Genomic DNA, 14,759 nt, shown 5'->3' on the forward strand with positions numbered 1-14,759 from the left:
AGCAAAAAAGTGTATCTCTGAATTGTGCTGATTTCAACATGTATCGATTGACTTTTAGCGCGACTACGCATAACAATGGAAGCTGGTGACCACCGTTCTGAGTGTAATAATGATCAGTGAAAGAAATATATACATGTATATGAAATCCACAGTGTGCACACAAGCCCCACTCCCATGCACCCACCCCCTTTAATAACGCGTGCAACCAAAAAAATACTCTAAATGATTATGACCTAATTATGTAAGGCCAAAACAAAAAAAAGTTCGTCTCAAAGCTGACGCGTATGGCAAGCTAAGCGGCTCAGAACGTGGGACTAGCTACGCGCAGCTTCTTTCTCGTTACGTGCAGCTTATTAACCAATCAGATTCGCGGTTTTAAACACGTGGAGCTGATGTAAACATCCTCTCTCACAAATATTACGTTGTTAATTTTTGTAAATGAAAATATCTGTAGTATATCAGCAAAAAATGGTATAGGTGCTATTAAAGTAATATCTGAACAGAATGATGATTGTTCTATATTTAGGGGGCTATCATTTTCTTCGGGTGGGGATCCCAAATATAGGGGGTCATACTTTTTTGGAAAGAAAAATAAGGGTTTATTGATAATGACAAAATGTAGGGAGTCACAAGATGACTACAGATAGTGTGTTTATTGTATTCAAAAGACTGATTTCAATACAATTTTAGCCTGTCTAGGGGTACGGTGTATCGGTGGTGGGAGTCGGGGGTGAGGGCCGCAATTTATTGACGCCGACTTTTTGTAAATTTAGGAAACCCCCCGTTCCGAAAAAAAAATGATGACCCATTTTATTCTCTCCATATTTACACAGTGGCATGTGATATCGCTTTCCCTGCAATATCTTTACACAGCGCTTTACATCAGTAATAGTTGTTGTTTGACCTTCATATCCCCTGCACCGCTAATACAGCCCGAGTATTATAAAGTTACTTGCTATTAAACACGGTGTAAACTTGGAAGCACTAAATAAATATGCTTTGTGTCATTTTAGCCAGGCATTAGCAACATGTTCTCTTGACACGTGCTGTGATTTGGCCTCCTTTACCCGTTCGTTATCTATGCTAATTCCGTAAATTAATTACAAGATAATAATTGTGAAAGAGGATACCTATAACTATACTACGCGCAGCTAACGACCCAACCACGTGATTAAATTTGACTATTTTGATTGGTCAAACAGCTGCTCGTAACGAGAAAGAAGCTACGCGTAGCTGTTCCACGCTTTTGGCCCCCTTGGCTTGCCATAGACGCGCGCATTTGTAAAATCGCGCGATTTGGAAAAAAAAGAAATGCGGAAATTTTTTTTATTTCAAATTTTTTTTTTTTATTTTTTTTTCCCGAAAAATTCGGCGAAAATCAGATTTTTTTTCTCAAAATAAAAATATCAAAAAACATCGAACATCGCACAGTGCGTCTCCTGGATCAAGAATTTAAAACAGCCTAACTAAAAAGTCACCTACGATGACACTGTTGTAGTCTGAACGACACACCTGCATGCGTATTTAAATCATACTATTTTTAAGACCGATCCTACAATAAAAAATCTTAATTGTACACCATGTACTCGAGTACTCGCTGAATATTCATCAACATTTTAATGTTGTCATTTTACGTGCGTGGCAATATGAATGACTATGACGCACGATGACGTTTGTTTAATTTAAATATTAAATACATGGCGAGTATTAATCCTCCCACCCGAAGTCTTCATGGATTCAGCGGCAGCATCATCCGAGTTTGTGATCTTGAAAATCAAATTATCCGGGAAAAATAAAGAGAAAGGATGGTTTTACACAAAACCAAAACTACGAACACACTAAAAGATGTTGCTTTAGAAATACTTAACGGCGAGAATCCATGTGCTCCGATAGCTTGTGTGTTGGAAATGATGGGTATAGACAACACTGGCACTGCTGAATTCGACAGCCACCACACTAATTTTCAATTTTGACACACCATAAAAATATCAAGTTGGAAAAAAAAAAAAAAAAAAAAAAATCGCATTTCGCATTTGTTTTCAGATCACTCGTCAGCTTTGAGACAAACCTTTTTTTTTTTTTGGCCTAATCAAAGTCATAAATTCAAAGTAATGCACCTGTCAATTGCAACACCGGCCCCTGGGTACCCAGGGATGGCCCAGAACTTAACATCATGTAACACGGGATTTGACTAAAAATTGACAATGGCCAATGCCCAGGGAAATTAGGCGGGGAGTTTAGCCGGGCGAGAGCTGGGTTTTGGTAGTGAATGACCCGGGGTTTTCCAACCAGTAAAAAGGGCCGGGAACATTGCCGATATAGGATTTATATTTACTTGCAATATATGTATATTATGTATAAGTTTACATTCGGGTCTGTTTGGAAAGCAGTGCTAGTCTAGTCACTGAATGCAGTAATAAACTCGATAAAGAAAGATTAGATAAAAAAAACCAGGAACGGGACGTACTTTTAAATACGCGTTCAGGTTATTTGCAGTCATTTTTCCTACTGTTAGGCTGAGGACGGTCTTCGGTTCGGGCTTCGGTTTAAATATGAGATCCCGTGTTTGTCCTCGTATGGAGCAGATTATTATACTCGCACTCATGCACCCCTAGACACACAAGCTCACCTGTTAGCCATTTAACACTTGTCATTTGTGTCATGATGTACAACTGAAGAACAAGCTGCGGTGCAGATTCCACGAAGGCTTCAATTAGACGTACAACATTCACCTGAACATCGTATGAATCATATTGGCGCCTCTTTATAAATTTGTATAGTAACCTGTTTAGAAACAATTTAGAAACAATTATTGATGTTTAGTGATTCAGTGATTTGAAACAGAAACCACAAATACTATTTACATCATGTCCACCAAAACAATAAATGGGACACTTTTATTTCAAAACACTGATATTTTGACAAACATGACAAAGCTAAGAAATACAAGCTTGCGTCATAAATTCGCATTGTAAGGAGATACCTAATTTAAATTGAGTACCGTACCATTGACTGCAGGAATATCATCGCAAGATTGAACCATTAAAAACTAGAATTACACGGTTCGTAATTAGAGGCCCATTCAGTGATCCCAGCGCAAGTGTAATAAAAATCCCTTTAAAAGGGATGTACCGGCAAAAGGATGAATTACAATGAGTAACATTAGATTTCGTTTTTAAAATATAAATATTCAGTAAAAATAATTTTTAAGTGTAAAGATTATGGTTGTATTTTGAGCCAAATTCATTTGGGGCTATTCTCTCAAAATCAGTCTTTACGTTGTTACATAAATTTGAAATAAGATGAAATAAATTCCAAACATTTAATAACATTTAGCACCAAATGTGATCATTTGGTACCAAATGTGATCATTTGATGTGATCCATTCTACATCCTTAAGAATTTCGGAAGCTAATTCATTAGCGATTTTGCCCAATAGTTTATGTATTCTTCTCTCACTTACGTCAAAACTGTCTTTATAGTATAATTGTATAACTTGTCAAAGCAAACAACATTCGCATCTTTTAGCATAGATTAATTCATAACAATCTAGTTTTTAAAATTTAAACACACAGAATATTAAACACTATATCAAGAATAATTATTTTTGGAATACATATATAAACAACAAATATATTATAGGACTACACATACTGAAACCCAAAGCTATTGTATTAATTTTGTTAGCATGGTTAAAGACTAGTGATATACGTATAGGAACATAATTCGTTACATCTGCATTAAAGCTCCATTTTTCTGATTTATATCATCATTATTATAGACCAAAATATATGAAGTTAATCAACTTATCCAAAAGAAGGTGTGATGTACCCTGTATAATTGTATTTCATGAAATTAGGGGAATTTACCTTTATAATCATGCAATAGTTTGTTTACCAAGACTTTTCTGGAAAACCCCTATGATGGAAATAACAACATCATTTGTGAAGACTATTTATTTATGTCAAGGGGAAATCCCTGAGACTGTATAAAGAAAGAATGGCATCATGGGAAAAACCCTCAGGAAGTGATGTAATGGGATTTCCCCTCAGGAAGTGATGTCATGTGAAAGGTTAATGTTATAATTAAGACTTTGGAATTTCCCAGATTGAGCATAATGTGAAGGAAGTAAATGGCCCATAATAGAATGGGGTTTTTCCCATGCTTGATATATAAGAAATGTAAACACAATTATTGTCACAGTTGATAGTGTTGATCTGGGCTATGCTTACAGTCCAATTCCTTGAAAGAAAGGAAATTACAAACCAGAAATATTTTATGTAGTCAAAGTACTACTATTTACCAGTGTTGTCGGAGAAGATCTAGAATACGTCAAAGAACGTTATTCTTCCAAGAAAGGAAATATATTCTTCTGTCGACTTGCTGAAGTCTGGTATTTTGATTCAACGCAACTGTCAAAATAAGTGGGGACAACTGCATCGCAGTCCTGCTTCCTGAAGATATTGTGTGAAAGGTGGAAATAGCACCAAGTTTGGAGAAAGCAGCGCAAGGAGTCAAATTTGGAGAACTGCGCAAGGAGTTTAGCATAGGAGAACGGCGCAAGGAGTTTAGCATAGGAGAACGGCGCAAGGAGTTTAGCATAGGAGAACGGCGCAAGGAGTGTAGTATAGGAGAATTGCGCAAGGAGTTGTAAACGTGTTTGGAGAACACCATTTTCGTGTAAGGATTTTATACGCAAGGAGTTATCAATGCAAGTGTACAAAGGACTTCGCTGATTGTCGCAGGACAAGTGAATAGGGATATATTACATCAGTCGTCCAGAACATTACAAGAACTTTATGATCACCAAGAAGAAGAATGCTGGCTAAGTACAAAATAGATAAAGAGTGATTATATTTGATTAATGTATATGTGCATTTGTAGTCATTATATTGTACCAAACGAAACTTGCTTTCAATTAAAGACTTAGATTTTGTTAGCTTAAACGAACAGCGTATTTGTGTTGTGCATTCGTGTGAGTTCGGGTAAAAGGTGATTTTGGCCTTGAGTCAAGTACGACTCGTAACAAAATTGGGGGCTCGTCGTCCGGGATTTACACTGTAAAAAAGTTGACATTAATATACTGAGTCTTGAAAGTGAAAGTACAGTATGGCAGAGTTCAATGCAGAAGAGTTTCTTGAAACTATAAATTGGGAGAAGTTTGATGAGTTGAAGAAGCCTGATTTATTGGCATTTGCCAAACATTATGACTTGAAAGTAAAGCAAGCTACAAGAAAGCAAATAATCAAAAATGCCTTGATTGATGTTTTGGTCGGGGAGGACATTTTTGATGAATCCTATTTGGAAGAGAAACTTGCAGTAGAAACTGAAATTGGTGGAGACTCAGCATTTAAATTGAAAGAGTTGGAAATTCAATTAGAAATGAAGGAAATGGAAATGGACCAAAAGAAAATAGAAATGGACCAAAAAGAAAAACTGGAAATGATCAAGTTAGAGAATGAAAATAAAGAAAAACAAGAACGGCTAGACATTGAAAAACAAAAACTAGCAATGGAAGACAAAGCACGCCAAGAAAAGATGGCGCTGGAGCACCAAAAATTTGAAACAGAAGAAAAGGAAAAGATAGCAAAATTGGAACTTGAAAAACAAAAGTCAAACAGGCAGTTCTCAAGGCCTATGAACTGGTGCCTGAAGCGTACAGATTAAAATTCAGAGATTCAAGAAAGCAAGCAGATCAAGATTCTGTATGTTTTTACAAACAAAAAATTTCTTTAAAAAGGAACATGTGTGTGGCAAGTAGTCACTGTGTAAAATGTACAAGTTATAATGTAACTTCCAAGTTGACATTGTTATAAGTTCATGTGAATGAAAAAGACTTTAAGAAAGTGTTCATTACATTCAAACTTTCTTCTTTTAAGGGGGAGGGTGTGATGTACCCTGTATAATTGTATTTCATGAAATTAGGGGAATTTACCTTTATAATCATGCAATAGTTTGTTTACCAAGACTTTTCTGGAAAACCCCTATGATGGAAATAACAACATCATTTGTGAAGACTATTTATTTATGTCAAGGGGAAATCCCTGAGACTGTATAAAGAAAGAATGACATCATGGGAAAAACCCTCAGGAAGTGAAGTAATGGGATTTCCCCTCAGGAAGTGATGTAATGTGAAAGGTTAACGTTATAATTAAGACTTTGGAATTTCCCAGATTGAGCATAATGTGAAGGTAGTAAATGGCCCATAATAGAATGGGGTTTTTCCCATGCTTTTTTTTTTTTTTTTTTTTTTTTTTTTTTTTTTTTTTTTTTTTTTATTTTTATTTCAAACTCTAATCGTGACCCGCAGGTCAAATTGCTAGAATATATAAGAAATGTAAACACAATTATTGTCACAGTTGATAGTGTTGATCTGGGCTATGCTTACAGTCCAATTCCTTGAAAGAAAGGAAATTACAAACCAGAAATATTTTATGTAGTCAAAGTACTACTATTTACCAGTGTTGTCGGAGAAGATCTAGAATACGTCAAAGAACGTTATTCTTCCAAGAAAGGAAATATATTCTTCTGTCGACTTGCTGAAGTCTGGTATTTTGATTCAACGCAACTGTCAAAATAAGTGGGGACAACTGCATCGCAGTCCTGCTTCCTGAAGATATTGTGTGAAAGGTGGAAATAGCACCAAGTTTGGAGAAAGCAGCGCAAGGAGTCAAATTTGGAGAACTGCGCAAGGAGTTTAGCATAGGAGAACGGCGCAAGGAGTTTAGCATAGGAGAACGGCGCAAGGAGTGTAGTATAGGAGAATTGCGCAAGGAGTTGTAAACGTGTTTGGAGAACACCATTTTCGTGTAAGGATTTTATACGCAAGGAGTTATCAATGCAAGTGTACAAAGGACTTCGCTGATTGTCGCAGGACAAGTGAATAGGGATATATTACATCAGTCGTCCAGAACATTACAAGAACTTTATGATCACCAAGAAGAAGAATGCTGGCTAAGTACAAAATAGATAAAGAGTGATTATATTTGATTAATGTATATGTGCATTTGTAGTCATTATATTGTACCAAACGAAACTTGCTTTCAATTAAAGACTTAGATTTTGTTAGCTTAAACGAACAGTGTATTTGTGTTGTGCATTCGTGTGAGTTCGGGTAAAAGGTGATTTTGGCCTTGAGTCAAGTACGACTCGTAACAAAGGTAATTGTTTATCATGTGTGCAAATAGGTTTTGATAGCAGACTTTTGATTAAGGGCATAACATTACACCCTTTTCTATCATAACATCTAATTATTATCCTGTGAAACTCCTATTAAAATGTAGAACCAATTGTCCTGCCAATTATTCTCTCCCACCAATTACCAACTAATTGTCATATGTGTAAGTTTTCTGGAATAGATGTGTAATGACATCAAAACAGTTTCATTAACTTATAGCAAGACCGCTGCTAGATAACCTTGACCCTGCTTGAAAAGCACTATGACCACAGACAGACACACAGATATTGGAACTTGTATTGAGTATTATATTGTCCCTGTGCTTTATATTCTAATAAGGTCAACGTGCATGGTAAGAGGACCAGCGAATTTGCCAAATTTTCAATTTAGAAAGAAAGTTCCTAAAATATATACTGATTTTACCTTAGTAATGCAAAATCAACACAAAACTTCTGGGCCGATATTCATAAAGCCTTGCTAAATTAGCAACCAACTAGTGCTTAGCAAGATGCTAAATCCACTAGTTGATAGCTACGTAGCAATCAACTAATTTCTTATTCATAAAACCTTGCTAAACACTTTGCTAACTAGCTATCAACTAGAAATATTTAGCTGATAACTTATTTGGGTGTTTTGGGTGCTATGGCCTTCAACAGTTGTGTAACATCTAATACAATAGGCTTATATAATACATGTCTATTATACTTGAGCTCTGAACCACAGTCAAAATGATCAAAATGTAATGACTCATTGCTGATGGTCTTCATTGAGATTTCGTTAATAAAATTACATGTGTATTTTGTAAGCTATATAGGCCTACAAGGTTGTTACGGCAAATTAAATTAAAAACGATACTCTGAACAAGTAAAGTTCATATACATGTTAAGTCCTTGGTTTGTTGTAAAAACATACTATACATACTATATTGCTTCATCAAATAGAAAACAACATGCATCCACTTAACGCTGCTCATTTAGCTTCATGAGCAACACTGTGTAAATAATATTAGATAATTTAATAGCATATGATATATCTTGCTTGTTGTCCTGACAAAAGCCAAGCATGATTTATCTTTATCAAATTGACATATAATTTGTTATTGAAAATAAGTCATGCATCTTTACCAAAGAGAACATTGGTAACATGTCTCCAAAATATATATTTTACGTATCAAACAATTGAACAGAATTGCTTCGATTGAACATATCTGCTTAACTAAAGATTACTTGCTATATCATAATCATTTTTCTTGTGCAAATTTGGTTAAACAATACTGGCTTAGTTCAATGTTTATTCATTCACCCTAAATTTGTTGTGTGTGTTTAAGACAGTTTCTTATGTGTAAAACACACTGAAGACCTCAGAAACAGAATATTCTGAGAACATTATTTTTCATAATTGACAACAGTTAATATGAAATTAAAACAATAAATCATGTCAAACTTAGTTCAAAATCATTAAGACTAGTTGTCAACTAGTGACTTAGCGCTGCCCCAGATCAACTCTAAGTTTTGGCAAAATTTTAGAATGTTGCTAACTCTAACTGGGTTTTATGAATAAGAATTAGCAATCAGCTAGGCTTAGCAGCTTGCTAAAGTCAATTTTAGCTGTCAACTAGGCCTAGCGTGGTTTTATGAATATCAGCCCTGTTGTCTTCACACACCAATTTTGGTATTTCTATTTGCCTTGACAACTTGATAATTTTATGACAATATTTTCTGTTTTGTTCATACACTATCTAATAGAAAGTTAGAAACAACAACAAACTTGAGCCAATTAATAAGTAGCTGGCCGGTACAAAAAATAATTGTTTATAAATTGCTTTAAAGTGAAGATTAAGTCATTCAAATTGTCATTTCGAAACAGCAGTATTGACGAAGTTGAAGTCCCATTCAAATTCATGTAGCTAATTTACATACTGTCAGTATATAAATTACAGATTCAAGTTAATGCCTTATTTTGTCTTAAATACACAGCTTTCGGCTGAATCACTAGCAGGCTTAGCACATCTGTGACAATCCCTCATTTAAAGAGAGATTTTCTGAGAAATACCGATGAAATGGGAAAAAGGCGGAAGATGGGGGTCAGCAAATTTCAACCATATTTTGGCAATTTAGTAAGTTTGGATAAGTGTTCACAGTAATCAGGTTTAAAAAATCTGGTATACCCCCTCCTAGGAAATATGGGACCCCTAAAATATGCCCCTAACACACATGGATTATTCCCACTTGGTCCAATCCCATTTGGTCCAATCCCACTTCGTCCAATCCCATTTGGTCCAATCCCACTTGGTCCATTCCCACTTGGTCCAGTTCCCACTTGGTCCAATCCCATTTGGTCCAATCCCACTTTGGCCAATCCCACTAGGGCCATGTCCCACTTGGTCCATGTCCTACTAGGGCCATGTCCCACTTGGTCCATGTCCCACTAGGGCCATGTCCCACTAGGTCCATGTCCCACTTAGGCCATGTCCCACTAGGGCCATGTCCCACTTAGGCCATGTCCCACTTAGGCCATGTCCCACTTAGGCCATATCCCATTTGGACCCATACATAGGCCTAGATGTACATAAAAAGATAATTTTATCATAGGCCTATGTAATTTGCATAGTTCGCATTATATTATATAGACCATTTAAGGTTTGCAAATTGTGTGAACGCACATCGCCACACACCTATTTTGCAAGAAAAATTAGAGTATCTTCTATCATGCATAAGTTGACGAAAAAAAGATACCCTGTTCTACGTCGGTCGGCCTTATTTTTCTTCTTTTTTTTAAATGACCCAAAAAATCACCAAAATTTGTAAATAATTTGCAATTTGAGAAAATACAAATAAAAACTTTTGTTCCTGAAATTTCCGAAATTTGGGTCGGCATTCATTTGTACAGGTAAAATTTTTTCCCAATTCGTTCAAACTCTGGGTCGGTCGGGCCCGTAGAACAGGGTTTTCTTTTTTCGTTGCCTAAAAACAAAAACAAAATTGCTCCTTTCAGACTCAAATCAAAATGGGTACCATTAGACTTTGAAAACCAAAAATGAAATTTGTCATCTAAGATTCACATGACTACAACCAAATCTTGCAACAAAAGAAAGAAATGCTCTTTACAATAAACTCTATAACATCCACGTTTATAGTCATCAAAACCCCCGAAAAATGCATGATAAAGCTCAACATGTACATAACACACTCGTAGATATGTACAACTCCAAATATATCAAGGAAGATGGGGCCTTTCTTGACCCATATAACAAACTACACATGCCTTTTACCAGAAGTCCATAAACCACCTCCAGATAACTTACTCTTCCATGCACATCCTATTATATAGGCCTACTAATTATTAGTCATAATGGACCTACATCCAAAATATCCACATGTTATGACTATTTCTTAAAACTTATAACCTCAAAACAATCTGTATAATTATGTGAACGATGCTTCTGACATCATAAACAAACTAGAGGCTAACAAACCAGTCCCACTTTAATATCTCACTAGAAATAATAGTTGGCACAGCTATATACTGAAACATTATTAATCTGAAGCAATAGATATAGCATGCAAAGCCTTTGAAAACTCCAGGTTAATAACATGTTTTAACAAACCACCAACTGAACAATTTAGAAATCTTTTAAGTCTCGTTCTTGAATACAACACCTTTAAAAAAAAAAAAAAAGACATGGTCATGCATGGGACCCACTCTCAGTGCAACTTTATCCAATCTTACATTATATTCTCAATTACTGGATATACTTAGACGACTGTGATCCTACACCAAAGAACAGAAGAACTTAGACATTGACTATCTTTCCGTTCACAAACACTTGTTAGGGGACCTAAAATTATTTTCAGGGCCCCTTTTGGCCATGAAAATGTATGTCAACCCCATAGAAAATATAGTGTAAACTCATGTTCTGCGAGAAAATATTTTGGTGATTTTTAATGAGGACCCACTTTTTGCATCAGCTCCCCCCCCCGTTACAACTATAGGCCCTACTATGAAAACTAAAACAAGTACTGAAAATGACCAAAAACAAATATTATAACATAGTGGGACATGGCAATAGTGGGACATGGACCAAGTGGGACACCAAGTGGGACATGGACCTAGTGGGACATGGCCCTAGTGGGACATGGACCAAGTGGGACATGGCCCTAGTGGGACATGGCCTAAGTGGGACATGGCCCTAGTGGGACATGGACCTAGTGGGACATGGACCTAGTGGGACATGGACCTAGTGGGACATGGCCTAAGTGGGACATGGCCCTAGTGGGACATGGACCTAGTGGGACATGGCCTAAGTGGGACATGGCCTAAGTGGGACTTGGCCCTAGTGGGAATGACCTAAGTGGGACATGGCTAAGTGGGACATGGACTAAGTGGGACATGGCCCAAGTGGGACATGGACTAAGTGAGATTGGACTAACTGGGTCTGGACAAAGTGGGATATGGACCAAATGGGATTGGACTAAGTGGGATTGGACCAAATGGGATTGGACCAAGTGGGAATAGCCCACACACATTTCCCTAACTTGTAAAATACCGTTTTATACCATTTTTGAGCAATATTTTGGCGCCTAAGACGACCATTAATGAAATTAAATTTTTTTACACGAAATCTTTCATCCTTCATCTTCTTGACAAAATATAAAACAACAAATATTTATATTGGGATGTTCCATTTATTTACAGGGGAGGGGGCCCATATTTCACATTTTACAACTTTTGAAAAAAACTGAAATATCCCTCTACTTTGTGACGTCATTGTAAGAGTTCCCCAATCTTTTTCAAATTGTTAATTACAGGAGAGAAGCTCTGTACATAGGTTATTCATATGATGCAATAAAAATCATGGAGACTTCTTTACTTTTCAGAAAACACAAACATGTATTTCCCCAATATATGGCATTGGTATACATTGGTTACACCAACATCAAATGTATGATCTTTTCACTGTATCAGTCCCTTACCTTGAGTCAATAGTCAGTTATTGCTTTGAAGAGGTGATCACCACATTTAAGAATACAAACCAAGTAACTGGGTGCTTCTCTTTTACAGCACATTGGTAACATCGCCAGTAAATAATGCTCCATGAACTCCCAAACGCGCATTTCCCTGACTTGTAAAATGCGGTTTTATACCATTTTGAACAATATTTTTGCACCTAAGACGAGCATTTATGAAAGTAAATTTTTGTACACCAAATCTTTCATCCTTCGTCTTCTTAAAAAGTATAAAACAGCAAACATTTATATCGGGATGTTCCATTTATTTACAGGGGAGGGCCATATTTCACATTTTACAACTTTTGAAAAAATAAGTGAAATATCCCTCTACTTTGTGGCGTCACTGTAAGAGTTCCCCAATTTTATTCATATTGTTCATTACAGGAGAGAAGCTCTGTACATAGATTATTTATATCATGCAATAAAAATTATGGAGACTTCTTTACTTTTCAGAAAACACAAACATATATTTTCCCTATAAACCGGTATGGCATTGGTATAATGATGCTGTATATATATTACACAAACATCAAACGTATGATCTTTTCACTGTTGATCAGTCCTTTATCTCGAGTCAGTTATCTTGAGTCAGTTATTGCTTTGATGAGTTGAGCACCACATTAAGAATACAAACCAAGTACATGGGTGCTTCTTTTTTGACAGCATATTGGTAAAATCACCAGTAAATAATGCTCCATGAACATATAGGCATATATTTTAGTGTTATCACGATTATTATGATGATCACAAGCTCCTATTCTGACTTTTAATCATTTTACATGTATCAGCACTTTGGGTATAGGAACTAGGCCTACAAAGGGCCCATGACACAAAAGTACAAAATCCTATTAACCTTGGGGGGTAAATCATAATACTAGTAGTGGGCTTTAATTGGTCATATCTTGTTTTTCTTAGGACAGGTGTGGGGGTGTGCGTGTGTTTTATTTGACTTAGGCCTATCTCAACATGAAATGAAAAAATGGTCTGGGGTCCACAAAAAGGTGGGCCTACCGGGCAAAAATCCATTTTGACCAAATTTATCCTTTTTTTACTCTAGACTTTGAACCATGCCCGTAAACCTCATATTATAGAAAAAAGCTAGACAACAGTTTAAAAATTACATAACAATATTGATATTAATGATGAAATAGAAAAATAACATACTGTTAAAAATGAAACATGTAGATAAATTGTTTTTTTACATTTTATATTTTGGTTTATTCTATATTTTTGATATACAGTGTAAGCTATTCGAATAATTCAAAGGGAAGGCAGTTTCCATGGCAACAACCATTTATACTCATTCAGTCATTTTTAAGCGAATTTCCCCCGTAACATTTGGTAAATTTTCCAAAAAATTGCCCTTTGGATATAAATGCTGGAAACTGCTACAGGCGCAGGCATAATCTGCTGCTCGATCCACTCGGAAGGTTCCATCCCCATTATCATCAAGATAAACCCCACTATGCCATCTTTTGTTGCCTCCCTTATTCCAGATGACAGCAACAATATTTTTCTGTGACATATGACCTCTTGAAATTCATAAGTACTCTTTAGGCATAAAATGCATGTTTTTAGTAATTTGGGGAATTTGGGCCAAAAATTGACCCATTTTCATATTACTTGCATTACAAACGTTTGTATTACACTTTATGTTATTGATATACATGGATTCTTTAACTTTAGGCTACATATATTAGGAGAATTCAAAGAGAAGACAGTTTCCATGGCAGCAGTCATTTATACTAATTTTTAATTCCCCAGTGAATTGAGCAAATGTCCCGGTAAATAAAACATGCTATTTTATTAATCACTCAAATGGATATGAAATTATTTAATACAAGAAAGGTAGACCTTCTCCGAATTACTGCGAACGGAGCCAGTTTGATAATAGTTTTGGTATCAAAATAGTAGCGTCACTTTCCAACAGTTTCAATAAAAAATCTCATTCTGTAAAGATAGCCATGAAATTAAAGCTTAAGGGCTCGGATAGGGATGTTTTTAATTATTTTTGGGACCTTACACTCTCAGAACATTGGATAAAAATGAATGGGCAGAAAACAGTTGGTTAAAAATGCCCAACAATGGTTAAGATTCTTGAAGTTGGGCAAAATACAGTTTAATACATGGTTGGTCAAACCTGTCAATATGGTATTTACACAATGTTGGTTAAAAGTTAACCAACCTTGGTAAAAAACATCCTTTTCCCGCCAATAAAGTTGGGCAAAGTATGGTTTTGCCCAACCATGGTCACATGGTGTTCCTTTGCGAACTGTGATTGGTCAAAAAAAAAAAAAAAATGCATTTCAGAAAACAAGATGGCCGATATGAGTGGCTTGCTGCAAAGCTGTGGATCAGGGTCTTCAAGATCTGTTGGAGACATTTGAAGGTAGGAAATTATATTATAAAGTATATCATTTCATCGGGTATAACACTTAGTTTAAGTGTGTGCGAGGCCGAGACTGTGAGCAAGACTTACGATGCTTTATCGACGACAACTACCACCACAACCGGTAAGCTTAAGCTTACCGGTTGTGGTGGTACGCTACGATGCTTTATCGACGACAACTACC

General features: G+C 36.1%; 1 protein-coding gene across 1 annotated transcript in view; it reads right to left on the reverse strand.

Annotated features, from left to right (window-relative positions):
• LOC140167166 (uncharacterized) overlaps positions 1 to 14,759 on the reverse strand; it is a 42,532-nt gene that overhangs the window by 4,608 nt on the left and 23,165 nt on the right. Inside the window, exon 3 of the mRNA XM_072190538.1 lies at positions 2,630 to 2,784. Coding sequence (XP_072046639.1) covers positions 2,630 to 2,784 — 155 coding nt within the window. The remainder of the gene's footprint in view (positions 1 to 2,629; positions 2,785 to 14,759) is intronic.

The sequence above is a fragment of the Amphiura filiformis genome, chromosome 13 (genome assembly GCF_039555335.1).
Source record: "Amphiura filiformis chromosome 13, Afil_fr2py, whole genome shotgun sequence".
NCBI classification, from domain to species: Eukaryota; Metazoa; Echinodermata; class Ophiuroidea; order Amphilepidida; family Amphiuridae; genus Amphiura; species Amphiura filiformis.